The sequence below is a fragment of the Pomacea canaliculata genome, linkage group LG2, assembly GCF_003073045.1.
Source record: "Pomacea canaliculata isolate SZHN2017 linkage group LG2, ASM307304v1, whole genome shotgun sequence".
NCBI lineage: Eukaryota > Metazoa > Mollusca > Gastropoda > Architaenioglossa > Ampullariidae > Pomacea > Pomacea canaliculata.
Window position 1 is genome coordinate 15,980,366 of NC_037591.1, and position 27,410 is coordinate 16,007,775.

Sequence of the window (27,410 nt, forward strand, 5' to 3'; positions counted from 1 at the left end):
TAGCCTCCCCTGAGAAATGAATATGGCGCTAGATGGCGTAAAGCACAAGATGCACTGAGTCAGAAGCAAGTGTCTGCTGCTGAGGAAAGTAGCATAATCGATCTTTGTACCGGTTTATCAGCATGATAGAGACCCAAAGAAGGAAAACCAGCTAACAGATACCTGACAAACCGAAAAAATGCAAGGTAAAATTTTGACGTCTGCTTTCTGACCACTGTTGTGATTATGAAGCGTGGTACATACACTGTATATTTGTGTGGATCGTTGAGTTTTGTTTCCCTGCATGTCAACTGCCATTGCTGCTGTTCAGGCAAGTTTGGACTTTTTACATACATATTACAGTAAACATAGATGCCGAGATAGCTGTTAGTGACATAATTCTGTCACTGTAGAGTTCGATGAAAGATGAAAAGGGACGAAATGCCATAGAGATGCAATGCTCGGCAGCTGACAAAACTATGCATTGTGCACTGAGCAGTCTTGGCCGTGTGCATAGAAAATTTAAACGCATTGTTTCCTGGAAATAACGGTAGCATCATTGAGCGTCGTCGTTTTTGAATTAAACAAAGTGGTAGTGTCAAACGAAGAATATATGGTGTAAAACAAAAAAGAAAAAAAAACACAACCAAAACAAAGAGAAATTAAGCTATCATTAAAACGCATTAGTGAATTTATGATTGGAAGAGAAAAAAACAACTTAAAAATTACTACAGGAAACATAGAACCTGTTTTATATGTTTTTAACAGTCATCACCATCCTCCACTCCCTCCCTCCTCTCAGTTACTGAGTTTGAAGGTCTGACAGTTACATAGTAAAAGATTACTGAGAAAAATGACTAAATAAATATAACTAGCCTCGAAGTGTCATTATCATTGAATTTTTTTTTTAGGTTTACCTTATACCTCATACATATCTGTAAAATATGAGACATTTATTCATTTATCCTGGAGGTATGATTCCTCATTTGATAGAGAAATTGGACATCAGACATCACAAGAAAGGTTCGACTCCTGGCTGAGTCAAAGCCTTGGTGGACTAATTTTATGACATCTCATGAGATCACCCTAAGGTGGTAAGGGATACTAATATAAAGTAATCCCATAGCATTGAAGATTTGTAGCCAACAGTTCTTTTTCTCTTTGTTTCTGTTTGCAATCACTTCACTTATACTATGCATGCCCATTAGACCAAATTTTAATGTGCTTATGGCCAGAGCATGGTTATTTCAAAAGCTTGATATATCAGACCGAATTAAAATGGGACTGGATGCATAGAATGCTAATTAATGGTGTGTGTCTATAACCCAATATGTTTGAAGTGGAGTATCGTATTTTTGTTTTCATTTTGCTTACCTGTACTCAAAATCAGTGCACTAATCTGCGCTGTTTACATGAGCCAAACACATAATTATTCTTTGGGCACAACTATAAAGCTAGAGTGTATGTACCCTATGTTTGAATAGGCTGGCTTAGAGTAAATAGACACCATCTGCACTTCACTCACATGGTACCATCACTAATAAAAGGGATCACCAGTTATTATGTTTTGCATTTGACTGTACACTCTGGCAGCAGGATTTCTACATGTTGATCTTTTTTTTCCTGCTTTGTTTTTTACCTTGTCAGTTTATGAAACATTTCAAATAAATGCAGACTAATATAATTTTCTGTGACCAGACTAGTAATGCTGATAAACTTGACATTCTTACAAGAGATCAGCAAAATTAATAAAATGACATAAAAAGGAAGATCCTTGCAAATAACTATTTAGGACATCAAATTTTGGTGGCTTAGGAGGAAAATGCCTCTCCTAAGTGACAGTTTCATGGGGACATTCTGGGGAAGAGTCATCTACCCTTGTCTCATACTTCTTCTGTTGGTGCACATAAGCAATCATATACTGGAGATAAGAAGTGCATAACTCAATTAACTTTGTAGAGAAGAGTAGAAGGATTATGATTTGATTTTTCTTCGAAATAATCTTTAGTGACTTCGAGACATGGACTCTTAATAATGTTGCCTCTTGCTTCTAAATAACTTTACAAACTTGTAATGTAAAAAATATTTTATATTTGAAAAAGGCCAAAAAAAATTTTTTTTTTAATGCATAAGTGTTTGATTATTTTAAAGTTTATCAAGATTTGATAGTGAGCTTATCATGTATGAATGATTTTTAAAAATAATTTATGTTTGATTATTGGGCTGAGTGACAACGAGAAGTTTAATTGTCCTGTTTGATAGGCTTATTACGCTTGATTTTATAGGAAAGCAGATAGCTAGAATTATGCTTTGTTGCTTGAATAACCAGAGAAAGTTTCACTTTTTTGCTTGTGTCACTTTTAATGTAATAATACTTACATATGTGGGTGCTTGATAAAGAAAATCATATTTCAGTTTTAAATAAATTATTATAGTTATTGATTTCATGTTTAAATATTAAGGCATCTATTTTGTTTGTGTATAATTGCTTTAATTTTTAAATAATAATTGTTCATACATTTAAATATATTTTCATTGTAATAGGAAAGAAACTAAATAGGTGAAGTGGTGCAATAAGCCAGTGACTGGCAGAGAAACAATGAGTATTAGTGTGTTAGTCATCTCAATGGGCTGCCTGATGAGAGCCACTTCTTAGTGCAAGCTATAGCCTGACAGGCCACCTGTTTTAACTATGACTAAGCAGTAACAGTGGCAGCAACTACGCAGAAAACTAGTGGCAGTATCTTATAAGTTGGGTTTGCAATATACAACTTCAATCTTAAGACTAAGAGCCCGGCAAAAAAATGAGAGCAAGTGAAAATTTGTAAGCTGAATCAGGCAAAACCAGAAACAGTTGTGGTGAACAAGGACTTGTAAAGTGTGATATATGGCAAGCAATCATGCACTTAACATGTGCTGTAATTTTAAGTGCTGAGTTGAATGTCTACACTGACATGAAGGCTTTTACATAAGATGCATTATCTACAACATAACCGGTTTAGTGTTTTATGTGCGATTGGTATTGATGATGGGTCATTGGGACTGTTCTGATCAGAAGCTGTACTATGAGTATGGGCATTTTTCATGCTTAATGAGGACTGATGAGTTTTTGATACTTGATGGTGGACAGTCCTTTATTGAAATAAAAGGTGCTAAAAGCTTATGTTGGTTATATAGATTTATTTTACAGTTATAACCATGGCCATTCCAGGTATTTTTTATGAGTCTTAAACACAAATAAATGGTATCCTTTTCTGCCATGTGATTTTACAACCCTTACCTCTGACCTTTTGTGGATTTTTTTTTTCCCATTCACTTTATAGGAAAGTACTTTTACAGTCTCATAGAAATTAACTGAGCATTTGTTAATGATAATAAAAACCAGTTGGTAAAGATCATCAAAATATAAACTCTTAGGCTTGTACTCACAGCTTTTTACCACTTTAGACTCAGCTGAATATATTTAAGTGGTTGCAGAGAGGAATTCAATTTACAGAAATGTAGGCTGATTGCATGTCTATCAAGCTACAGACATAGCTCTAAATGTTTGTCTTGTGGTGAAAACTGTTGAGCAAGGGAGTTTTGCCAAGAAAATAAGGAATGAGAGGGGAAGGAGGCAGAGACTGGGAAAAGAAGCTCAAGAATAAGCCATTCAGGTGTTTGCATTTTAAATGTTTAGGACCTTGAATCCCATTTGGGATTCACTCAATGATTGTTTTGGAATTTATTATCACTGTTGAAATTCACCCTCATTTTCTAAAGCCACAAGTGAAAGCAGATCACCGAATGTGAGCATGCTTGCACTGTAGGCTTTCCAATTGTTCAAATTAGACACAGCTGAACTAGTGACTTGTCCTTCTAGATCATTAAAAGTTAAAATATCCCAATATGCTTTGGGCAATGACTGTCTAATTTTCACCTCCTCCATTGATTTTTTTTAAAAGTAAATTTGTTGAAAAGGGTTACAAAAAAGGTGGTGTGTGAATGGGGTTACTGCTGAATAGATGTTGAAAAATGCAGAAAGATCACACCCATGAATTTGATATCACTTGCAGTCAAGAATTTGCCTGGAAATTCACTGATTCAGGTTAATAACTGCTTTCATGATATACTTCTATGCACTAAGAACAAATCCACTTTCAAGAGCTGTCAGAAAAAAAGGAAGGAAAGACATCTGGGAAAAAAGTATTTTTTAAAGTTCTTTTTTGTTCTTTGCCGTGATGTTTTAAAAACCGAAGAAGATAGCATGCATAAAGTATGACACAGAATTGAGAATAGTTATAGAAATTGAAAAGGCATTTAGGAACTCTGGGTGAAAGAAGAATAAACAGATGTAGTGATCAATGGCTTGGGTGATAGAGATAGTTTTAAATTTGTAACCTTTGGGTGGGTATTCTTTGTTAATAAGAATAACTTTTTTTGGCCGCCCATGTGTGTGGGGGAGGGGGTTCCTGACACCAAATAGAGTAAAAGATAAACCTAAATTTATATGACTGTTTAAAAATGAAAACCAAAATCTTTTAAATAAAGCAGAGTGTGGCAATATATGTGTGTGTTTGAGGAGGTTGTATCTGGTTTGTAAATTCAGTCTTGACCAAATTTTGAGAGACTACTTTTATGCACATGAATATTGTAGACAGGTTTGCATATTTTGCTCAAGATTTATGCTATTTTATTTTACTCATTATGTTATCCCTGACTCCCATATTTTTAAAAAAATTGTGCATCCATGAAAGAGCGGTGTTGGATGATAGGCCTTCATTATCTCCCCTACACTAGGAAAAGGTGTGTTCTGCCCTTTGGTCCACTTGGTGTTGACTGTCAGGCAAAGGAGGATCACATTACAAATGCTGGTTTAAAACACACTTCAAAATTTAGCTGCACAGCTGCTTTAATAGAACTCAAAGTAGAAAGTAGGTCACACCTTCACTAATTTTTAAAAAATTTATTTTCTGGGTGAGGTTATTTATTTAAATTTCCTTTTTGCTTTGTACTGAAACTTTTATTTTGGCTGGCACAGTTGTTTTCTCAGTAGTGATCATTCCTTGTTAGATGTTGGTTTTTTTGTGCTAAATAGGTCACTGCTTTGGGATGTCTTATGGTGCTCATATATTCTAGAGTTTATGTAATATTTATATCTAATAATAATTGTGTTCATCTACACTGATCATTACTTTGAGCATAAATAATTACATCAGTCAGATGATAATAATAGGTTTGTTAAGAAGTTTTTCCAAATCATAACATTCTTAATGTAAAAAAAAGTATGTGTACAGATAGGAAACATTCTTATGTATGCTAGTCCTTTTTTATACCCTTCTTTTTGCAATATCATGTTACCCTCAGCTCTTGTTCTTGTTATTTGGTTCCTCTTTCTGTTTTCTGTATTTTATTTTATTTTTCCTTTAGTATGGTTGTTTATTCTTTTATGGCTCATATGTTATTTGTTTGTTTTCCTGTCCCTCTTATGCTGTCCATCTTTCACTCCTGTTCTTAAGCACTAAGAGCATACTCCTTAGGAGTGTGAATATGCGCTTTACAAATTTTGCATTTATTATTATTGTCACACATTATAGATAATGCTTTTTTTCCCTGTTTTGCTCTTTTTTTTAAAATGGAGATTAGGATTGAGCTTATCATCCAGCTGTGGTGGAAAAGAAAGAGAAGCTAGGTGCAAGTGTCTCTCACACACACAAAGTTTCACAATTTCAATAAAGTAGTAAATTAAAAAAGAATTTTTGCAGTTGAAATTCATGCAGAATAACACCATTTACACTGTTTTTAACTTGAAACATATAGATTTTTGCTAAGACTACATTTTTAAAAATTATTTAAATTTTTTCCACTTTTCATAACTTTTTAACTTAAACTTAAATGCTATGACTTTATTCATGTTGGTTTAAATAAGAAAAAAATCCGTTTGGAAGAAGAGGAAGATAATCTGAATATGTGTACGAGAAAAAATGCTTTCTGGGCCATAAAACAATTCTTGTAGAAGCTTGTATCCCAAATCTGCTCGTAAAAGCTTCTTGTTTTATTTTTGATAGCTAGCCAGAATGTACAGCATTACTTTCTCAATAGCATTCTGAATGGTTTGATAATTGAGGATCAGTTAGTGGATACTGTGTTGGATCATTTGCTTATAAGTGCCCATTGCATGCATGTGCAGAACGCGTAGTTAGGCCTGGTCAGTGATAGCTTTTCCAGGCACTTATCCCATCCAGGAAGCCAAATCCTGGTGTATGTATGCAAGCCAGGACTTGGGTTAGTTGTACTTGAAGGTGATTTTTTTTTTTTTAATTACATTCATCTTTTTCCTTTTGCTGTTGCAAGACAGTATTTGAACAGCACAATGGGCATAATAGGGAAAATGTGAACATTAAAAAAAAATTCAAGATATTGCTGGAACATTAACCTCATTCTAGTCAGTATTAGAGTTGAAAATGATTACCGCTCACATCAGCATGACTAGTAACAGTTGAATAGTCACTTAGGAATTGGTTGTGTAGAGGTGTCTCTTTAACTTGGTAGGCGTGTGTGTGTGTGTGAGAGAGTGTGTGTGCAGTGAAGCAAGGCAGTAGGATTGCTTACACGCAAAGTTTGCAATGGCAGCATCTTTAAGCTTCCTCCTTGCCTGACAGGTTGCCTCATTGGTCGCTGTCTGATAGTCACTCGCCCCGGGCTTTAACATTCGCTTCCTCTTAGCCGCGTGGGTAGGCGTGTGTCCGTGCGAGCTCTCGCTCTTTGTGTCTGTGTGTAAGAGAGAATATTAGTATCTAAGTTGGCTTTGCCTGTTGCGTTTCTGGGTCTAGGAGTGAAGGGAGTAACTAAGCATGTAAACGGGGTAGGAAGTTGTCCGCTTGTGACGGTAGCTAGGGTGTAGCCGGGTGTTAACTTGACGTTGCACTCGCGAGTTGCCGTGCGTGCCTTTTCTGGCGGCATCGGGACATTTTTGGGCAAGGGTGTGGGTCGGAGTTTGTTTGTTGTCCCCTCCGTCGGTGGGTGTGATGTAAATTGAAGGGATTGACAGGAGCAGACAAGCCGAGGATCGCACGTCAGCGACCGTAACAACGGATTTTATTTTTGAGCCGAGGGCCCGAACGACTTCCGCTTTTTTTGCCAGCGAACTCGGCCTATCTCAGTAGCTGAAATGTATGTCAGATGACCAGCGCTACGAGCCGGGAAATCCGCCTCGCAAAGTATAGGCTTTGCTTGGTCTGAACCAGGTGCGAGAGAAGGGACGCTGTGCCAGAAGGCATGCTGTAAGATGAAGTCTTATTGACAGTGTCTTAACATCCACATTGGACGTGCTCTGGAACGTATAACTGTTTGGCACTTGTTCATTCCTTTCTTATTGGCTGGATTTGTGTGTGTGCTGTCAGGTATTGTATCAATAAGTGGAGAACACAGTCACGAAGTTTACATCAGCGCGATAAGTATAGCTGATCCGAGAAGTTGTTGACAAGTTACTGCCGAGAATGACGAGCTCAAGTACAGAGAGCTAACAGGCCCAAAGGCCATAATGTGTGACAGTGCCACATAATGGAAGCAAGACAGATGTGTTGCATGAACAGTTTTCTACCGCAACATAGTTTTATGATAACTTGATTCTGAAAGTGATAGATAACATTAGCTTAAAGTTATCATTTGTGAGGATTTTAATGTGGTGATCAGAGCTATATTCATGATGTTGTCAAGGAATTCGTGGAGTAGGAATGTAAACGTGCCTAGGCATCATGCCAGAAGGTCTCAGGACTATACCACTATACTTGCAGATGATCGGGAGTCTCAGCGGTTACCAACATGGAACACCTATTGTGAGTATACCACTTACTTTTTTTTTTTCTCGATCACTGTTCATGCTGTGACTTGAGTAATCTTGTATTCTACTCACTTGCATGCTGTCATTCTGTAGACCTTTCTCTGTGTTCATATGTGCCATCGGACATTGCCATTTTGCGCTCAGTATTGCATAAATTATGTGATATGCTTGCTTGTATGCAGATGAAAGAAAACTTGTAGTCATACAACTCAGTTGCGAAAAAGAGAAGCATTTTGCTTTCTTCCAATTTAGATACATGTATAATAAATGTTCCTCCCATGTTTGTAGTTCTCTTATCAGCTCAACATGTAGTATGCGATTTTATTTTCCTCACCTTCTGTAGCTGCATCTTCTTCCGTTCTTTACTTCTCCAGGTGAAGGACTTTGACTAATTTGTTGCATAAATACGTAAATAATGCATCTATGTTGTACTGACTTTAATATCTGCACGGTACTGCACCAACATGTCGTCATGTTAGTACCATGCTGGCATTACATTCAAATAAAAGCCAGTGTGATACTTTTCTCAACACTGCTCTACTGATATTATCTTTGAGCTGATGATAGCAAACATCTCCGGGGTTATAGGGATCAGCGTTTTTTTCCATCCATGAAGTGTAATGTGACCAGACGTCCCGACTCCGACGGGACAGTCCCGCCTTTGACCGCGTGTGCCGCCAGCTCATAAAATGCCCGCTTTCATCGAAAAACTCGATCAATGTCCTGCTTGTAGTTAGAAATCTGATTACCGTACATTGATTCGCGTCTGTGCCTTCGGTTTTGGGATTTGCCTATCGCCGTTTGATTATTTCAAATTTATCTCCTAGTTCACTGCCTTTCGGTGTTTCCTTGTCAGAGGAAATGCCCCGACCCCCAGCTTCGAGCTGTCTTCTGCTCTCTTTGTCGGGGACGACCCCATGGTCGGCACGCGTCCGGCCTGCTCACCCGAAACGTCTGGTCACGTTAGTGTAAGGTGGCGGGGGTTCTTACACTGGGCTTTTATGAACTGGTTGCAGAAAATTATCTTTAATTATTAGTGTTATGTTTTTATAAATGCAAACATTTTCAGTAACGAGTAATGATGAAATATCAGATTTCTTGCATGTGGTTTGTCACAAAATCTCTTAACCTAAAATGTTGTTTTCAGACCTTGGTTATTTTTTTAACATGATTTGGAGCTCTCATTTATGATTTAAGGGGTTTATATGAGATAGTATGTGCTGATGGATTTTTAAAAATTAATTTGTCTGCAAACCATCATGTAGTAGGTGATTTTAATCAAGTTCATCCCTTTTTCAGTCTAATGTATTCTGTATTTTCTCCTCACTACAAAGAGAAGTTGCACAACTTTACATTCTTCATTAGGCATTATAGTAGTGATAATCTCTCCTGGGTTCAGATTTCCTTTTGACCATGATCTTCCTTTCTCTGCATGTGACACTAGTTTACAAAATGGGCTGGAGTTGCTGACCCCTTGTAAAACATTAATTTTTTCCCCTTCTCCCCATTCTCTTTTCCTGTAAAGAGACTTTATTGACAAGCTGTTAACTATATAAAGATTGCTTAAGTATTTTTATAGATCTGAGAAGATACTATACAAGTATTTTGTTGCCCATTATTCTGTTCCTTCATGCACTACATATTAACTTTTTTTTGGTGTTAAACACTCAGTACACAGTCCTATGAGAGCAGGATTCTGCATAATATAAATCGCACTGTATTATTATATGCTCTGATTGTGGTCGTCATCATTTTATGCCTATTTCAAATATTGTAACTGTCTTTTATTCTGACAAATGTTTCACAATATTTACAGTATACCGACTGCAGCAGGAGGCCCCCAAACCCTTCTGTGTTGCATGCCAAAGAGAGGTGAGCTGTCATTTTGTTTGATGTGTCACACTGTGGTTGTTTGTGTATGTGTGCACTGCCTTTGCTCATTTTGCTAAAGACACTCAAGTGGTGATAACGTCAGTACTTGGGCAAGATACTGCTATGTGGAGGGAATCGATTAATGAGAGAAGGATGGAGAAGGGGAAGTGTGTGTGTGCATCATCATAATTCTACTTACTGCACACAGCACATTCATGCACACACCAGAATTATTGCAGGAAAAGATGTGCTCTAAAATAAGCAGATAGTGTGTCTATACATTTATGCTTTTAGTAATGCGTACATTGACATGTTTGTTTACACAAGTCTGAGGTTGTGTGACAACTTGTCTGAAACCCACACCCGTTTAACTAACATTTAGACAAGGAAGTGTTCCTCCATTGCCAAAATGTTTTGAAGTGCAAATTTAAAAGGTGTCTTTTATTTTTTTTTTAGACAAGTCACAAAGATATCTAACTGTTAATCTCCAGCACCAGGAAAGTTTGCTCAGGTTTCTTCATGAGCATTGGACTGAAAATTAGAACATGGTCAGATCAGTCTCTCCTTGTTGTGGCAGAGGTGATGTAAAAAAAATGTCAAAATCTTGATGAAGAGCAGTGTAGTCATTTTGATAATCATTAACTTAATATCCATGAATAAAAAATTTCTGTCCCCTTAACAAAGAAGAAAAAGTGTCAATAGTAACAAAGGTTGGAAATATACCACTACTCCTAGTAAGTACTATGTGTATTATAGTGAGAATGTATGCGCGTGTGTGTGTGTTACATTTTAATTCTGAATAATAATGATGTGCCGGTGTGTGCATGGTGTATAAATTTTGTAAAATACATTGAACTCAATTCATAGTGGAGAATTAGGTTTTTGTAATTCTTTTTCTTTATTTTTTTAATTATTATTTTAAAAACATTGCATGCTACTGGTTACGAGATGGATGGTTAGGTTTATTGTTGTATAGTTTGCTAATAAGCACAAATGGGTTCATGTACTTTGAGTTATAAATAGTGGGCCAGTTTGGTAATGAATTGGTACAGAGCATGGATATTGTCTCAGGATTTATATATTCCTCTTTCTATTTGTAGTAGTTCACAGTGTTGTAGTTATGGCTTCTATCAGAGTGTTACAATTCCTTCCTGCATTCTTTTCCTCAAAACCACATCATGACCTCCCACTCTCCCCCTCCCCCCCAAAAAAAAAAACAAGTGGGGAATCACAGCAGAGTACAAGTACATTCCCTATCAAAGCAAACATTCTATTCAGATTATCCCTAGCCATAAAGTGTTAAAGGAAAAACAGTTGCCACTGGTTATGGAAATATAAAAGTAAAGACCCCATGTACTAGTGATCACTGGATCCCAAAACTCTGAGTTGTTCTTTTTGGGATTCTGAGTTGGGTAGTCGAAGGCATTGTGAAACATTTTCTTTTCTCTGTCTTCTGTCTTCCCCGATAAATCAAGTATCTACTAGTTCTGGGTGGTCAAAGGGAGTTTAATGGTCACAGGCTGGAGCAGCTTTCTGCTCTGAAGCACTTTAATCACCATTTGTTGAACCAGCAGCATTCTTGAAGCAAGTTTTTGGCTGTTTTGCTATACTAATACCCATGCATGCTATTTACAGAATTGGATAAACCTGACTCACATCAAGTAATAGGATGGTAATTGTTTGTGAAATTTGACAGTAGTAGCCATCCACATGGCCTTTCAAACTAGCCAGCCGATGTTGGCTTCTTTCCCCCAAAATTAAGCTTTTGGTCTTATGCAAGCCTTTCTCATCATGTTTAGAAAAAACATACTAAGGTCTTTGAAATAAATTGTAAGATAGACAAAAGATTGGGTGAACCTACTGATCCATTTAAAGATGTCTGTGTTGTTAATCTCTTGGTCATTTCTCGAGTTACATAATAACATTTCCTAAATACCAAGCTGAACTAGACTGTATAACCTCAGCTAAATTATGCTAGCATTTTGGAGCATGTGATGTTAGACAGTAATGTTTATATATATTTTTTCTTCATCTTGAACTGTATTACAACAGAAACTCTTAACAAATGTGTATTCAGGAACCCTTAGTCACTGCTTTCTCACATGTTCATATGGTGATAAGAAGAGGGAGGGAATGTGCATGCTGCTGATCAGAACTTCTTTTGGTAAGATTTTTTGTGTGCAAGATTTGTCCTCTACATCAAGAAATATTTCTGTAATTTCTATATGTCAAAATTTTTTTTCAGGTTCCTGGACGACCCGAGTTTTATGGAAATGAGTAAGTCATTTAATACAACTACAACAAAAATTGCTCCTAATATTTTATTGTAACTTAACAAAATTAAAGCAGCAATGCTAGTAAAGGATAGTATTTTCTGAAATAGGACTATAAAAGATGGTGACACCTGGTAAATAGAAACATTTTTTAAAAATTTATATGCTGGATCTCCCCCATTACTGTGTAAAAATGAAGGGTAACATAATGCTGCTTGGCTATTTTTAGTCTTCTTTCCAGATAGTACCACATATGGGTTAGTGCTTGAAAAAGACTTATAATCCTGTATAGTAAATGTAAGGCTGTGTCACATAGTGTGAATTGACACTGCTTTTCATAATTTGATCATCAGTCATAAGGTGGTCTCTGTTCATGTTCCTGATATAGGGGTGGATGGGGGTGACATTGCATATCCTAATCGCAAGGCCAACTGCAATTCAGGAAACAAGACCTAAAAAGCCAGTGAATTTGAGCATGTCTGAACTGATATGCAAGCAGTAACACAAGTAATACACTGAAAGTTTTTATTTGGTTTATGGCTTGTTTACCAGTATTGCACTTTGTCCTGCTAAGGAACCCATGATGGTCAGCTTGCTGAATGCTATAACATATTTCCAACAAAATTCGATAGCATGCGTCTTATACCTCTATGCATGCACACACACACATATGCATGCACACATGCACACAATGTCCATGTATATCTGTATTAATACAGATACATTTTCTTCTTAATGTTGTCACAGTGTTGTTTTTCATTACATAGTGTGGCAAGCTCGCTGTTCATATTCACCTCTAGACTGCATATTCCTATGCCACAGACTTCAGGTGTTGCAATATGTTGTCCATTCTGCTGATTTAGCTTTAAATATGCTTTTAATTGGCAATGCAGATTTCATGGCACTATCAGCAGAATAGAAGCTGACAGTCTTCTCAGGGAAGATGGATACTATCTGGTTAGAAAAAGTGAACGAGCACCGGATGCTTTTACACTTGCCATCAGGTATGTGTTATAAGTCTAAACATAAGTCTAAACTTTTTTGTCATCTCTGTAATCCTTTTTGCATGGGACGACTAATTGACTATTTTCCAGTAAGTAGTTACCACTCTCTGCATACAAAGACTGATGGCCTATCTCTTAATTTTAGACTTTTTCTTAAACGGCTTTTTTGTAGCTTTTTTTGTTTTTTTAAATGCAGAAATTAAAAAAAAAAAAAGTTTTATGAACCATGAATCACTTTGCACAACTTCAAGCCTATTGGTAAAAAAATTAAGCCAGTCTTGCTTAAATCAAAAATGGTAAGACAGGTCTGTAAGCAGTATTGATATATTCCATAGTTGAGCTCTGCCGATTTCAGCACATCTACTGACATTAATCTTCTTAATGCCTCGGTCATGTTGTGCATTATGTTATCATGTTATGACTCTTTCTTTTACATGTAACTATGCACTAAGGCACAATGAGAAATATACAAAGAAGTTTTTAAATACCAAAATAACTCTGCATGAATCCTTTTGATTAGCTGTGTCCGTTAAATTTGTTTTTATTTTTTTCATCCAGATTTAATGGGGAAACAAAGAACTTCAAGCTGTATTATGATGGAAAGCACTATGTGGGGGAAAAACGTTTTGACACGGTGTATGACCTTGTTGCTGATGGTCTTATCCACTTTTACATTGAACTGCGGGCAGCAGATTATATCAAGGAGCTGTCAAATGAGTCCAATTATGAGGAGTCGCCTTATATGGCTTATAATCAGTGCCGACTTCGTCATGAGATGACCATGAGAATACGAGCAGCAGATGCCAACCGTCGTCGCTTGGTTAATGTGAATGATTCTACAGTTGGTGAATGCAGTGACAGTTTGGATGGAGAGGTATCTTGAAATGGGTTATAAGTGAATGTAGGATTTAAAGAAAAAAAAAATCTTAATTGTTTTTTTCTTGATATGTAAGGAAAAATTGTTTAGTTATTTACCAGAGTGTTAAAGGAGCCAAAAAGGGAGAAGAAAAGAGAAGGAGTAGGCAAAGATTTCTTCCCTTTAAAAGCTGAAAGTAGTGTATTTTAAGTGTCATAATTCTTCATGGAGAATTGCGGCAGTAATCATAAAACATTATGACTAAGAGGTACAGTAGGGATGCAGTACATAGAGAGATCTTACATTTTAACAGATGACTAGTGTGCTTCTCCTGTGATCATTTCCACAAGAGATTGAAACCTTGTCTGTCCACTTTCCTGCCCGAAACCTTTGCTCCCCATCAGACACCCATATTCTGTCCTTCCCTCCTACGAAGACAGTCACATACGGACAATGGACATTCTCCCTTTGTGCTGCTAATCAGTGGAACTCTCTTCCACATCATTCGCCACTCTGACTCCAAGGCTACATTCAAATGCACTCTGAAAATATATCACAAAGTACTATCCCAACTCCCTGGCAATACTGTCCATCATGCTAACCATCATGTAATGAATCCATCTTACACTGTTATCGTATCTTCATCCTTTCATACTTTCATCCATTGCTTTACGTTCTACACTCATACATCATCTTTATGTTGTTCAGTCTACCTATGCATACCTCACTGTCCACTGGCTGTTATCTTTCATTTATCATTATTGGTCTTGGCAGAGAGTGTGATCTATCTTGGTTGTAATGCTGTGCGTTATAAGTTCCCATTATTATTATGAAGCAAATCCTATGAGTGTATCACATATATGATGTAGGTATATTTGTGTGTGTATGTTCAAAGGGCACCTTTCCGGGAGAAGGGGGAGAGACTGGAAGACATGTTGCCTGGAATCAGTATGAGAAACCTCATGTGTTTAAGGTTTGTAATTATCTCTTTTACTGCTGTTTCCTCCTGGGCATGCTCTTTCAAAAATACTTTGACTCCAGTTTTTCTCATAACACATGATGTGTTTATGTCATTAGCGACTCTGCTTTCCAGATGGATTTAGAAAAATTGGTATCATTATTACCTAATTATTTAAGAATCATGTTTGTATCATTATTTTGCCTTTGAAGCATAAATTTCATTGATAAAAGGTCTGCAGAAGAGTAAGTAATGCTTGTTGACTAGATTTTCTTGCTCTCTTTTCTGTGTATATTGGTCTCTCTCTGCTTTCTTTATTTCTCAGTCTCTGACATATATAAAATAATGCTTATAAACTTTTTTGGGGTGGTTGGTGGGGTCAGTTTATGCTTGTGGTAGAATTAGGAAAATAATTTTTGCAAGAAACTCCATTACTGTTGCAGGTTCAAAACTTTGTAGGCCTCAACTGGTGTGACTACTGTGCCAACTTCATGTGGGGATTGCTAGCTCAAGGGGTCAAATGTCAAGGTGAGCAGTATCTTAGCATTGCAGGCTTAAAAATGTTTCTGCCATGCTGAACTTGAATAAAATATATTTAGTCCCAAATTTCAAAAAGTCTAAATGGTTATGCTTAGAAAACATTTAAACGTTGACCTGCCAGTGACTGAATGAATATAAAAACCATGGTCAGTAAAATGATGATCTGAAAGAAGAAAATCGGAAAGGTAATTTTATTCTATTCTTCTTGTTTGTTTGTTCTTTTTTAACTTTACTAGGACTATACCCTAAAGCATATGACAGGTTTAATTTGGACTTAACAAAGTCTGGTTCTTATTCTTAGGCATGTGGAAAGTCACCATACAGATTTTGTGTACTATTTTGGGAAGAATTACTCATGAGAGCTAAATGCTAATATGAAAATTTCAGGACTGATATGCTTTGTTATACTTTGTTATATTGTTTTTAAAAACATGTTCAAATCTAGTTTGTGTGCACTAGGGTTAATACTCAGGTTAGTTTCTTTAGGTTAATTTACAGAGGAGCTTGTAGTAGCCAATGGAATCAAAGATTAAGTATTGTGATATTTATTTTCACACCATACCATCCAGTTTGCATAATTCTTCTTACTAACATTATCTTGAATGCATCAGTATTCTAGTATTCATTTTTACATTTCAGACTGTGGCACTCAGACCCACAAAAAGTGTTCTGAAAAAATGCCCAATAACTGTATGCCTGACATGAAGTATGTGAAGAGATTGTATGGAGGAGATCTGACAACTGTCACAAAAGCTCACAAACAAGATCTGCCGATAGTTGTGGACAAGTGCATTAAAGAAATTGAGCGAAGAGGTAATGAATAACTGTTTGACAAGGAATTAATAGGATGTTGTCATTATCTTAACATTTCAATTGAAGGTACTAAAAATTAATGGCAGCTTTGAAGATCTATTATATTGTTAACTTATTATGGTCGCACTGGCAAGCCACAGCTGGTGGGTCACTTTGTTCTAAAAGTCACATGGTACATGTGTTGGTGCTTTTATTATTTTTTAAATTTGCGCACGGTTAACAGTCCAGAAACAATAGCACATTTTAAAGCTGAATCATTTCTTTACAAGTTACATCCCTTTGTTTGTACAGCAACATGTTCAGTCTTTTTCAGATTTAAATTTTTTGTGGTATAGTGAGCAAAACGTGATAGAATACGTGGTCAATGTTCCCCCTGTTTTCTGACAGTTTGGTCAGCCAAATTACTGTGTATTTTGTGACTTTCCTGGTTATGGATAATATGTATTCACATTAGGCTGAAAACAGTTTATTTGTGTGTATTAATAACTGGAATGTTTTATGTATATACCAAGTTTTCACTGTCTCTCTACTTCTGAAATACGAATATAAAGGCATTTTCGGGTATGCTATTTGTGAAGTTTCTTTCTATAAAAACCAAAACAGACCACTTTCTAAAGGTAAAACAGTTCATTTCTGCTATATGTGATATTTAAAGCTAATTCAAAACTATGTTTTTGCAACATATGGCTTTTTTTGTATAATTTTTAAACAAAATAGCCAAATGTGGCAACTAATGAAGACATCTTGTCTCAAGGAAAGTGACCTTACTGAGTTAAAAAACTAAAGATTTCTTTTTAACTTTCTGGTAGGAAGTGTTTAAGTGTTGTGGAAATAGATCAAAGAAAAGTCTTCCCCATTAACCTAACATGTGTACTTATGGATTCATGTTTAATTATGTGATTTTACATTCTGAAAGATATTTGAAGGTGAGAATAAATTGACACTGCTAAGTGGCATTCTAAATAAGATGGGTTATGGGTTAGTGGAAAATCATTAAATGGTACATTTGCAGCAGTATTTCTAAAAAGAATTTTTGTTTACTATATTTTCAGGGTTGGATGCAGAGGGTTTGTATAGACTTGCAGGTTTTCATGATGATGTTGAAGCCATACGGATTGCCTTTGACAAAGGTAGATTAAAAATACTCTATTTAACCTGTATATCTACCATCTTAAGAAATTTGTGATCTTGAGAGGTACCTGGGTCTTAACTGTGATATTCAAGTGAATATTTCAAAAACTTTGATCATTGTCAAATGAGGCAATCAGATAATTGGATATGCTATGTGTACTTAAATGTTTCTGAGGTTAAGACCATGAAGGAAACACATAGTGAGAATCTTCCACAGATCAAGACTTTTTCAAATTAATTCTGTGAACATGTTATTTAGCAGATGATTGTGCAAGTGGTGTTTCTGCTTTGGGTATTACATAACTTAATTTTACACCTAATCTGTTAGAATTGTCTGTATTGAATTGCTTTAGAAAACGTAAAAAGCAATTTCTTTATCTCTGTGGACTGCACAGTAAAGTGAAGATTTAATTAATTATTTAGTTTAAAAACTAATCAAGAAGACAGTTTGCTAAGTAACTTGAAAGATCAGAGATTTATCTGATGCTACCTCAGATGGGGAGAATACGGACATCGGTGTCAACAAGTATGAAGACATTAACACAATTGCCAGTGCTTTGAAACTGTACTTTCGCCTTCTACCAATCCCACTGATAACATTTGAAGTCTACAAGCCTCTTCTAGATGCTATCAGTAAGTACCAAACTAAAGGGTTTTTTCCTCTGGTCCATATAATGGGGCAGAGGTTTGTTTCTATGAACTTCAGATTGTTTGCTCACTAAGCTGCAGCATGTGGTGTATATACACACATATGCACACACACATATGTAACAATAATAGTAGGATTTATTTAGAGCATTTCCCCATGCAAAGGTGAGCTCAATGTGCTTTACAAGGGGAAGTAGGTATTGATGGTTGTCACCTGCACTCTACAGTGCCTTTCAGATGAGGAAAATAAATCAAATCAAAACACAGACAACAATTAAAATTTTAAAAATAATATAATTTGAAATCCAGAAAGAAACACAAAATAAGTCCAAATTTTCCAACCCACAGTTCGAACACCCGTTTCTTCCAATGTCTCAAAAATATTCAATCTTCTTGCCAACAGTACAGTTCCTCACAAAGTCTCCACTTGAAACAGCACAAAGTTTTCACTTCTAACATACACAAATATATCCACGTGAAAAGTAACACAAAGTTTTCACTTCTTGAAGTTATTTTCAACTCAGCTCAGGTCGGTGAACCCCAGGTAGATAAGACAAGTAGACGAAGAACAATCAACCAAAAGTGAAAAAAAACACAAAAGAAAACCTGGAGAGAAAAACAAAACCAATCTTTAGATAAGTAGCAAATTCAACTCTCAACTATTTTAAACAATTTTGATAAAATATGCACAAATATATCACACTCATCAGAAGTTTCCCCATTCTTCAACATTAAACAGGCTCACCAAAAATCATCAGAAATACACACTCACTGAAAAATCAACAAAGATACACACTCACCTCAACAGGTTCAATGATTTACAAAGATACAAACAAATCTGGTAACTTCCAAGTCTGTTCAGGACTTGTACAATACAAATCTGGTCAGGATTTGTACCTAGGTCTGCAACACCATCTGTCAAGACTGGTTACAAAACAAAAACCTGGACTCACTGACAGAGGAGATTGTTCCTTCTCCCCGCTCCCAGTCAAGGAGAAAAAAAAAAAATCCAGTCACACCACACACGTCCAAAACACTACCATACTCTTTCTTTTGTTCTTTCAATAAAACAACCTATCAACAAAAACTTAAAGGGATGGGGTGGCACACCTCAGGCAGTTGACACTGACAGCCCCAGTAATAGTTGTCTTTACCACCTCACCCATCCAATTACTTTTCCTAAGTAAAAAAAAATACATTGCAGGAGGTTTGTGACAATGGTAATAGAGAAGGGCATCTCAGTTGGGCAACATACACAGATATAAGGTGAACATTGCTAAGAACACGAAATACTATATGACTTTAATCTAATGTTATAAATTATGCAAGTTTCTTTCCCCAAACACACTGATCTAAGTGTCGATGAAAATTTTGGTTGAAATACAATTGTTTGTTAAGAAAGAGGACAATAAGGCAAATCAACTTTGCAGAACGTGATAACATCTTGGATACAGAGCGTGTGAAACAGGTTAAAGACATCTTGACAACTCTCCCACCTGCTCACTACCACACAATAAAATATCTCACTGGCCACTTGATCAAGTAAGTTCTTTTATTGTTTATTACACTACTTTTGGCAGCAAGAGGCTATATTTCATAATTTAGTTTCTTTTAATATGACATACTGTCAGCTTAATCCCCCTGAAACTCCATTAGTTTGGAAGTTTCTGTTATTCATAAGAGCTTATAATCATGTTTAAATTATTGGAACTGAGATCATAAAAACGTTGGCACTTGTGGCACTTGTTATCCTACAACTCAACTTTTACCATCACCAAACACAGGCCTGCAGAGTATGTTTTGCTTATAGCTTATATTGAATTTATTTATTTATTTATTTTTGGACAGGGTGATGGAGCACAAAAGTAAAAACATGATGTCTGCAGAGAATCTGTCAATTGTGTTTGCTCCAACTTTGATGCGGCCGCTAGAGACAGATCCTATGGTCAGCCTCATGTCTGCCAAGTTTGAACAGAAGGCTATGGAATTCATCTTGATACATCAGCGAGATATATTTGGCCGATAACATTGTGAACACCAGGGCTTTTGCTTTCTCCTCCCCAACATTTTTTTTTTGTTTTTTGGATTAAATCAAGATTATCAAGGATGAGAAAAAAATGGCTGCATGTAAAAGCAGTTTAGTTTCAACATACGAGTTTCTTGACAAGTTTGGTTGATGGATACTTGTAAGTTTTTCCATAATCTTGTTTGCATGATTATTCGTGCCATCAGGGTCTGACAGAAAGGAGAAAAAACAAGTTTGCTTAATTTTGGAGGGTTAAATGGAAAATAATGATGATGGCAGTCAGTATTGCTTGACGGTCAAGTGGAGTGTGACTGATAGAGCTGAATGCAGCTGGAGAAAGAGGTCCTGTATAGTGGTGTTTGTCCAAAACATTTAGTGGTACCACAAGGTCTCTTTTGCATTAGCGATGAGCAGATCAAAGTTAGTGTGCAGAGGTGTCATTGGAGGTGAAGCTTGTGTTTGTTCTTGATGTGCTTTCTTTGCTTTCATTGAAAAAGATGACCAGTGGACAGCTCAGAGGAAGGGACTGTATGTTCATTTACAGACTTCTTGTGAGATGTGACCATCCAAGTTGTTTGGCAAAGCATTTAGAATGCAGCATCTGCATATGAAGAAATTAGGAGATTATAATTTGAGAATAGTTAAAAACTGTATTGTATGTAGAGATAAAATGTTTTTAATCATGAAAATCCTTGAAAACTGCATTCCAGAAATTCCTATCATGCAAATGAGTTGAGGTGACTTGCTAGCTTTTTTAAGGGTTTTTTTCCTTGGGGGGGGGGGGGGGGTTGTGAGTAAATTTTAGTTTTAGTAGTGTCAGTCCAGTCAGGGTTATAAATGTCTCATTCCACCGCACATGGGTAGTTGTTAATTTTATAATGGTATCTTGATCATCTACGCAACTATTTGAACAAAAGATTCAGCCTTTAAATTGCCAAATCAGGAGCTGTTGTGTAGATGTGTTACAGTTTTGTGTGTCAGAGGATAGAGGTGATGAATGAGTAAAGAAGTAACTGACAGTAACTGAGGAAATTCAGCTGTTGGCTGCTTTGCAAGTATTCACAGGGGACATCAACAAAACATTACTATCACAATGTAAATTCATCAAAACTGGGAAAACTTGGTAAGATACTATTTAAAAATGGAACGAAACTTCTCTCACAAGACATAAAGGCTGTTAAAATACTGATTTAGGCAGAAATAATGTGTGTGTTCACAAGTTAATTAGTTTAATATCAGCACATTTAAGAGTTGGACAGGAAATAAAGGACAGCAGCAACAAGTGACGAGAATGATTGAATTATCTTTGTATTGGTGATTTTGCAACACACAAGTAGACTCATGAGCAGACCAGACTGGCACACACATATATATAGAAAGAAGATCAACATCTGTAATATTTTACCTCAAAAGTGTGATTAGCATAATTGACAGACTTCATCATCCTCAGTACAAAACTGTTTCCATCATCAAAATAACATTTCATATTGATTAATGTGCAATTTAATGTTTTTAGAGATGTAATAGTTTATGGGAAAAAGTTCATTGATTTAAAACAAATGAAAACAGTTAAGAGGATACTTTCCTGAATATTTTTGGGGAGAGGAAATAGAAACATTAAAATTCAAATGTTGTTTTAAAGTCTTTTTTTTTTTTTTAATCTTATAATGACAGTACTAGTTCAGTCCATAAGGAAGGTCAAAAAGTAGCTGTAAAATGTTCAAGGAAACTCTTTTGGAGCAGTAAAACATTAAAATTAAAGGTCTTTTAAAACTTAATTTTTTTTAACTACGTAGAGCTTAGTACTGGATAATATTTCTTGAAATTTGAATGAATAATCTACATTCTCAAGAAGAACAGAAAAAAGAAAAATAGAAGGAATGTAGGTGAACACATACATTGTTAAAGCTACATTCTGTGGGAGAGTTGGGACAATATGGCATATCAGTTGACATTTGTGATTTGTCCTGGTGTTAAACTAATTTTTTTGTATGGTGATTCTTATAAACTTGCGTCTTAAGAATATAATGGGCTATTCATTCAGATTTTGTAAAACATTATCTTTTATGAAATGCATCCCATTAATTCTAAGAAATGTTTTGCAATCTTGCAGACCTTTATGGGGATTTTTTTTCATTTTTGGGGGAACATATTTTGTATCTCATCCTCAATTTGCTCCCATTTTCACATCCACCTTAGTACCTCATATTTAATAGTAATAATGGGTATTTGTAATGCACAGCACTACGACCAAGATAGATCGCACTCGCTGTGCAGACCAGTCATGGTAAATGAACATATAGTGGACTGTGAGATTTTTCATGGGTTTTTTCCCTGACTTGCTGCAATGTGTCAGGTGACCAGGTGATAGCGGCATCATTTTTATAAGTTAACTTTGGTATTTAGGTTCTTGAAACAATATTAACTCATTGGGGGCACAAGGTCAATACTGAGCTAGTTACTCGGCAATGAAAAAATTTTCCCTATTTTACAAATTTCTTTAAAAAAAACGAGATAAGTGAACAAAACAAACATTTAATAAGAAGTATATTAAGCAGAAATCATTTCTAGCTCAGTTCTGACTGGAAGCGCCCTTTTGTAAAACCAAAAGGAGTGTGATATGTCCAATGGAGTGTTGGAAAAGTCTAACTAAAAGAGTTACGCTACATTTACCTTTGATAGTTTAATTCTGTAGACAGTAAGCATAAATGGTCACACATCAACTAGAAATAAATGGATATTGCTCATGATGATGAAAATCGGCTAATAACATTGCTCATAAAAATCAACTATAATATTGCTCATGATAATTAAAATTAACTATGACAATTTGAATTGCAGGTCATCACAATTTTTAAGCAGAAAGGAAAGTTGTGATGGGAAATTCCTAAACTTCCTTACAATATTTCTTCTTATATAATCTTTTGGAAAAACATATTTATAATTTTTTAAAACTTCTTAACTTATTTTGTTTTGTGCACATATAGCCTGCTTTCGGTGACTGCCCCTTTGACATGAAAAACGTGTTTACAACAGACTTTTTACTTTGGAAATTCTTCAGCTAGTATAATTTTTTGTTCAGGCTTTGTGTTCATAATATCTGAGTAAAAAGTATGAAAGTTTGTTGCACATATGTTCTTCATGTCTATGGTGCAGCCACAGAGAGCAGACTATATAGACTATATATGCATGAAAGAGTTAAAATGAGTTAATGAGTATTTGAATATTATAAATTTTAGTCACAGACTGAAAATGCTACATATTAAGTAATTTGAGTTCTAATGATGGTAGTGGTCCTGGGTGGTATGTTGCAATGCTCTGTGGGCGTATTCTTAATCTGTTTCTTTAAATATATGTGAGCTCAAAATATTGGATTCTATTCTTTAATTTATTTATTGTATGCTGTCATACATGAATGGTTATTCTGTTTAATTTGTATTTGCTTGAATCTCGGAAAATGTATGTGTAAAAGCTATAGCAGTCATCAAGAGAAATTTTACACCTCGTTCAAAAATTGTGACCAAGGGTCCATATTACATTCTTTCTTCTAGATATCAGTGCAATCGGTTCCATCTCGTGTAATAAAAAGTATTATTTGTGTTTACTGAAGCTCAGACAGAAAATCAGTCAACCATTCTACAATGACTAAAATTCCAACTAGTTATTTTTGACAGCTTTATAGAAACATAAAAAGAATACTTAGATATTTAGTATGCATTTATTTGCTTTCATTCATTGTAAATGTATAACAATTGGAGTGCCATGCCCATGGCAATATGAGTAAACCACAAAAGTATTAAATCATTGTCATTTTACAGTAGTTTACTTCTTCATTGTATTGTGTTTTCTGGCTCATTTAGAGTTCTCATTTTTACTGATGATTTGTATTAACTCATATTTTCCAGGATGTGTTTGGTATGTTGTGTGTGTTAAAGGCCTTATTTTTTTTCTTTGCTGCTGACACAAAAAACATTTTTGGTCATCACATGGCTGCAGACTGCTTGCTAGAAAGCATTTAAGAACATATGGGCACATATTTACACAGCCAGCTGTTAGTGTTCAAGAGGCAGAGTGCTCCTCAGTATGTTGTACACATTTGTCATCGGAATATTTTATATATATGATGTAAACTGATTTTTAAATCATATTGTAATATTTGTCAAAGACAATCCTTCTGCCAGCTCCCCACCAATCTCTGGATTAGTTCCTCATCCTGTTGATTATCTTTATAAAATATGACTAAAGTTTAACATTTATTCCTGTCAGCCTCAGCCTCTAATAATTAGGTGTTGTTTCATATTTGAGAAATTTTAACAAATGGTCCCATGAAAGGCTGGCTGCTTGTTTACAGGGAAAAAATATGTTTTTCATAGCTTTTGCATAAGCACTTTTCTGCTTACTGTCACTGGGCAAGTGTAAATGTTCTGTTGGTGTATGTAAGTCTACTACTAATCTAACAGTACTGTATTTAGTGATAGATACTGCACCAGCTGAACCTTAGTTTCTCTTCTTTTAAACCCTTCCTTGAATGACCCACCAAAACAAGCTGGTCTCAGAAAAAACAAGAGTATTAAAATGAAACGGAACAGAATTTCAAGTGCAGCTGTACAGAGCAGCAACAAAACGAAAAAAAAAGGCATGTCAGTGAAAGATGTCAGCTCCAAGTGTGGCTTAATGTGGATGTTAATGAAGTTTAGCATTGTTATGGCTTATTCCTTACCTGCCTGAGCCATCGGTCATACTGTTTCTAGAAACATACGTATGCAGACAGGTGTGTGTGCGTGCGCTTGCATGGGTTAGTGTGGAGGCATAGACTGATGTTTATTGCATCTAGGCCAATTACCTGAGAAAGAGCTACCCATGCTGATAGAAGAATAGTTCACAACATTGCTACATCCTCAACATGGATAGTTTGTGACTAAGAAGAATAAGTGAATGTGAGAGTTGGTGTTTGTGGACCTGAGCTTGTCAAGACGGATTGGACACTGTGTGTAACATGCTGACACCAGCAGCATATGCGTTCAATGTTAAATTTAAGTATCGATGAAGATTGTTACCCACACTTGCATGTCAGCTTTCTTGGTATTGTCTACCATGGCAGAACTTTGTCACCATCGCCAAGGTGATAGCCACGGTCAGGTTCATAAACTGTATGGTGGGCAGCTTGCTGTCAATGGATGTGATAAAATACATTTCTCTTTCTTATTTGTGACATCAGGAGTTTGAGCAAACAATCAACTAGTCTGCCATTTAGAAATTCTTGGTGTTTGAAATATGTGGCAATATAAAAATCAGTCTGAGAATATGTGGTAAACAAGAATGGCAGCCTTTTGTACCAAGCTGTATATAATGTAAAAAAGAAAAAAAAAAGCATATCCACACTTCATTTACTACACCTGTTTCTACAATGCTTGCATTTTCTAATTCTTTTGACAAGGTGTAGAAGTATGTATGTGTTGGGGGAGGGGGTGTGCATGCGCTTGTGCGTTTGGGTATGCATATACATTGTCCATACTTATGCTGTAAGAGAGATTGTCCAAAAATGGATTACAAATTTTTTGCGGCCAAACTGTTGGCTTTGTTTCATGGTTTTTGATCCCATCAGGCTATGTTCTGGTGATTGCATTGTGCTGTTTCTGAAAATTGAAAAGATCTTTAATTATTTTTGAACAACTGTGTGTTAAGCTTTTCTCAGCCCTGCCTTTCTCTGGAAGTTCTATTTTCTATAAATATGGACACAAAATAGAATTTGTTACTTGCCTTTACACTGTGCATGTGTGTAACATTGATATCGTGGAAAATGTGTGTATCAGTATCAAACATTTTTTTATTATTGATTTGTATACATTAGGTTTTGTTTTGTTCTGCTTTCTTAATGTTTTCTTTATAGTATTGATCTACAATAATCTGATAATCTTTCTGTCATTTTATTGATGCACTTTTGACGAGCGAGTCTTAGTTCATGATCTATGAGTATACTGTATTATGCTTTGCTGTGAGCATTGCATGTGTATTTGTATATTATTCATCCTTTAATCAGTGAACATAGGTTCAGGTTACTGAAATACTAATGAAACAGGTGTGTGTGTGTGTAAGAAGATATTTTGCTATTTTTGGATTCTTATCCTTTCGTAAGTACGTCAGGAAAGGTAATTAAGATCCCAACCCCTTTTATTTTGCTGTCTTCATTCTTGTCTTCATAAAGTAAAAACCCTTTGCTGAGGCTTTTTAGCCCCATGTATGACGGGATAAAACTTTGTATTTAAATGTAATAACTATAGAAAACAAGAAATAAGGACCACGTTCCCACCTTCGAAAACTCTTCTTTTTATCGTTGATATTAAAGTCAAAGTATTGTAATGATTTGTTAAAGATCACAACTGGGACATAAAAGAGGACACGCATTGCAAAGGCGGTTTTGTTTTTTCCCACCAAGTTGTTTCTACTGAGAAAGTGAGCCAAATAGCTGTTCGGAAAGGTTTGCACACAGTTTCATGTGACCACTAAAGTTTTATCTTGCTTTTTGCCAAAAGAGCATCGGCTTGCCCCCTTCACTCTGTGCTCGAGCAATGCGAACCTCATAAATACTCCCTCACGCTCTTTTTAAATAGTGATGGGACCTTCCCTATTTCTAGTCATTAGAAGAATTTCAGAAAAAAGTTTCACTGGCGGAAGCCATCTGACTGTGATTTATTTTTAATTGCCTGAATCTTGACCCATTACTGGTTAATGAGCGCTTCATTGTGTGGCTGAAGCAGCTGTCAAAATGAGCTAAAACCGAGGCATATTAAGAAGACATTTTAACGAAATCCGTGATTGATGTAAAATGCTTAACACGAAAGACAAAGCTTTGATTGATCGTAGAGAAGGGACACCTCCGATCATGGACAGCTTCGCATGCTTATCACGTTGTCCTCGTCGTCTGCTGGAAGGAACGTGGACAACTGTCTCTGCTTGATGTGTTATCACTTCTTTCCCACAGTGTGCCCCACAAGACCTCGCCGTCTTTTCTGCAGGAGCATTGTCAGAGCCGTTTGTAGGCTGAAGAAGTGTCACAACACTTTGAGTAAATGTTGCCAGAAGACCGAATTTTGAGGTTTATTTTGTGTGTACACGTAGGACCAAGTATAACCCCGATATTCATTCAGTTTGTTTTTTTCTTAAACTGGTAAATGGAACTATTTGAATCGCGGGTGTATAGTGGTCACAAAGATCTCAAGTCTTTCGTGCACATACTTTGGCACACATATACTTCTGCTTTTTAAAAAAAATCTCGTGAGTTTTGCATCTCATGGCATCACAACACAAGGGTGACGAATGTTCACTGGAAAATGTTCAGTCATGAACCATGATCTGGTTATCCGGCTTTGTATTTTTAAGTCGTAAATGTCTGAATTTCATCTTAAACACGAAAGAGTTTTTGCTGATTGCATTAAAGAAATGGTTTGTAAAGGGATAGAATTTGCGGTTATATGTGTGACAGAGCAT

General features: G+C 36.0%; 1 protein-coding gene across 3 annotated transcripts; it reads left to right on the forward strand.

Annotated features, from left to right (window-relative positions):
• LOC112558209 (N-chimaerin-like) lies at positions 1-27,378 on the forward strand. Of its 3 annotated transcripts, XM_025228510.1 has the most exons (14): positions 3-185; positions 973-1,073; positions 7,678-7,796; positions 9,618-9,673; positions 11,919-11,950; positions 12,840-12,950; positions 13,509-13,824; positions 14,702-14,779; positions 15,208-15,292; positions 15,944-16,117; positions 17,170-17,247; positions 17,744-17,881; positions 19,327-19,438; positions 19,745-27,378. In XM_025228510.1, the coding sequence occupies exons 2-14, from the start codon at positions 1,045-1,047 to the stop codon at positions 19,920-19,922; spliced, it is 1,506 nt and encodes a 501-aa protein (XP_025084295.1). In that variant the 5' UTR covers positions 3-185; positions 973-1,044; the 3' UTR covers positions 19,923-27,378. The 3 variants fall into 3 exon arrangements, with proteins under 3 accessions (XP_025084297.1, XP_025084295.1, XP_025084296.1); XM_025228512.1 differs by lacking the exon at positions 19,745-27,378 and having other exon boundaries at positions 1-185; positions 19,295-19,430; XM_025228511.1 differs by lacking the exon at positions 973-1,073 and having other exon boundaries at positions 4-185; positions 7,755-7,796.
• The last annotated feature ends 32 nt before the right edge of the window (positions 27,379-27,410 follow it).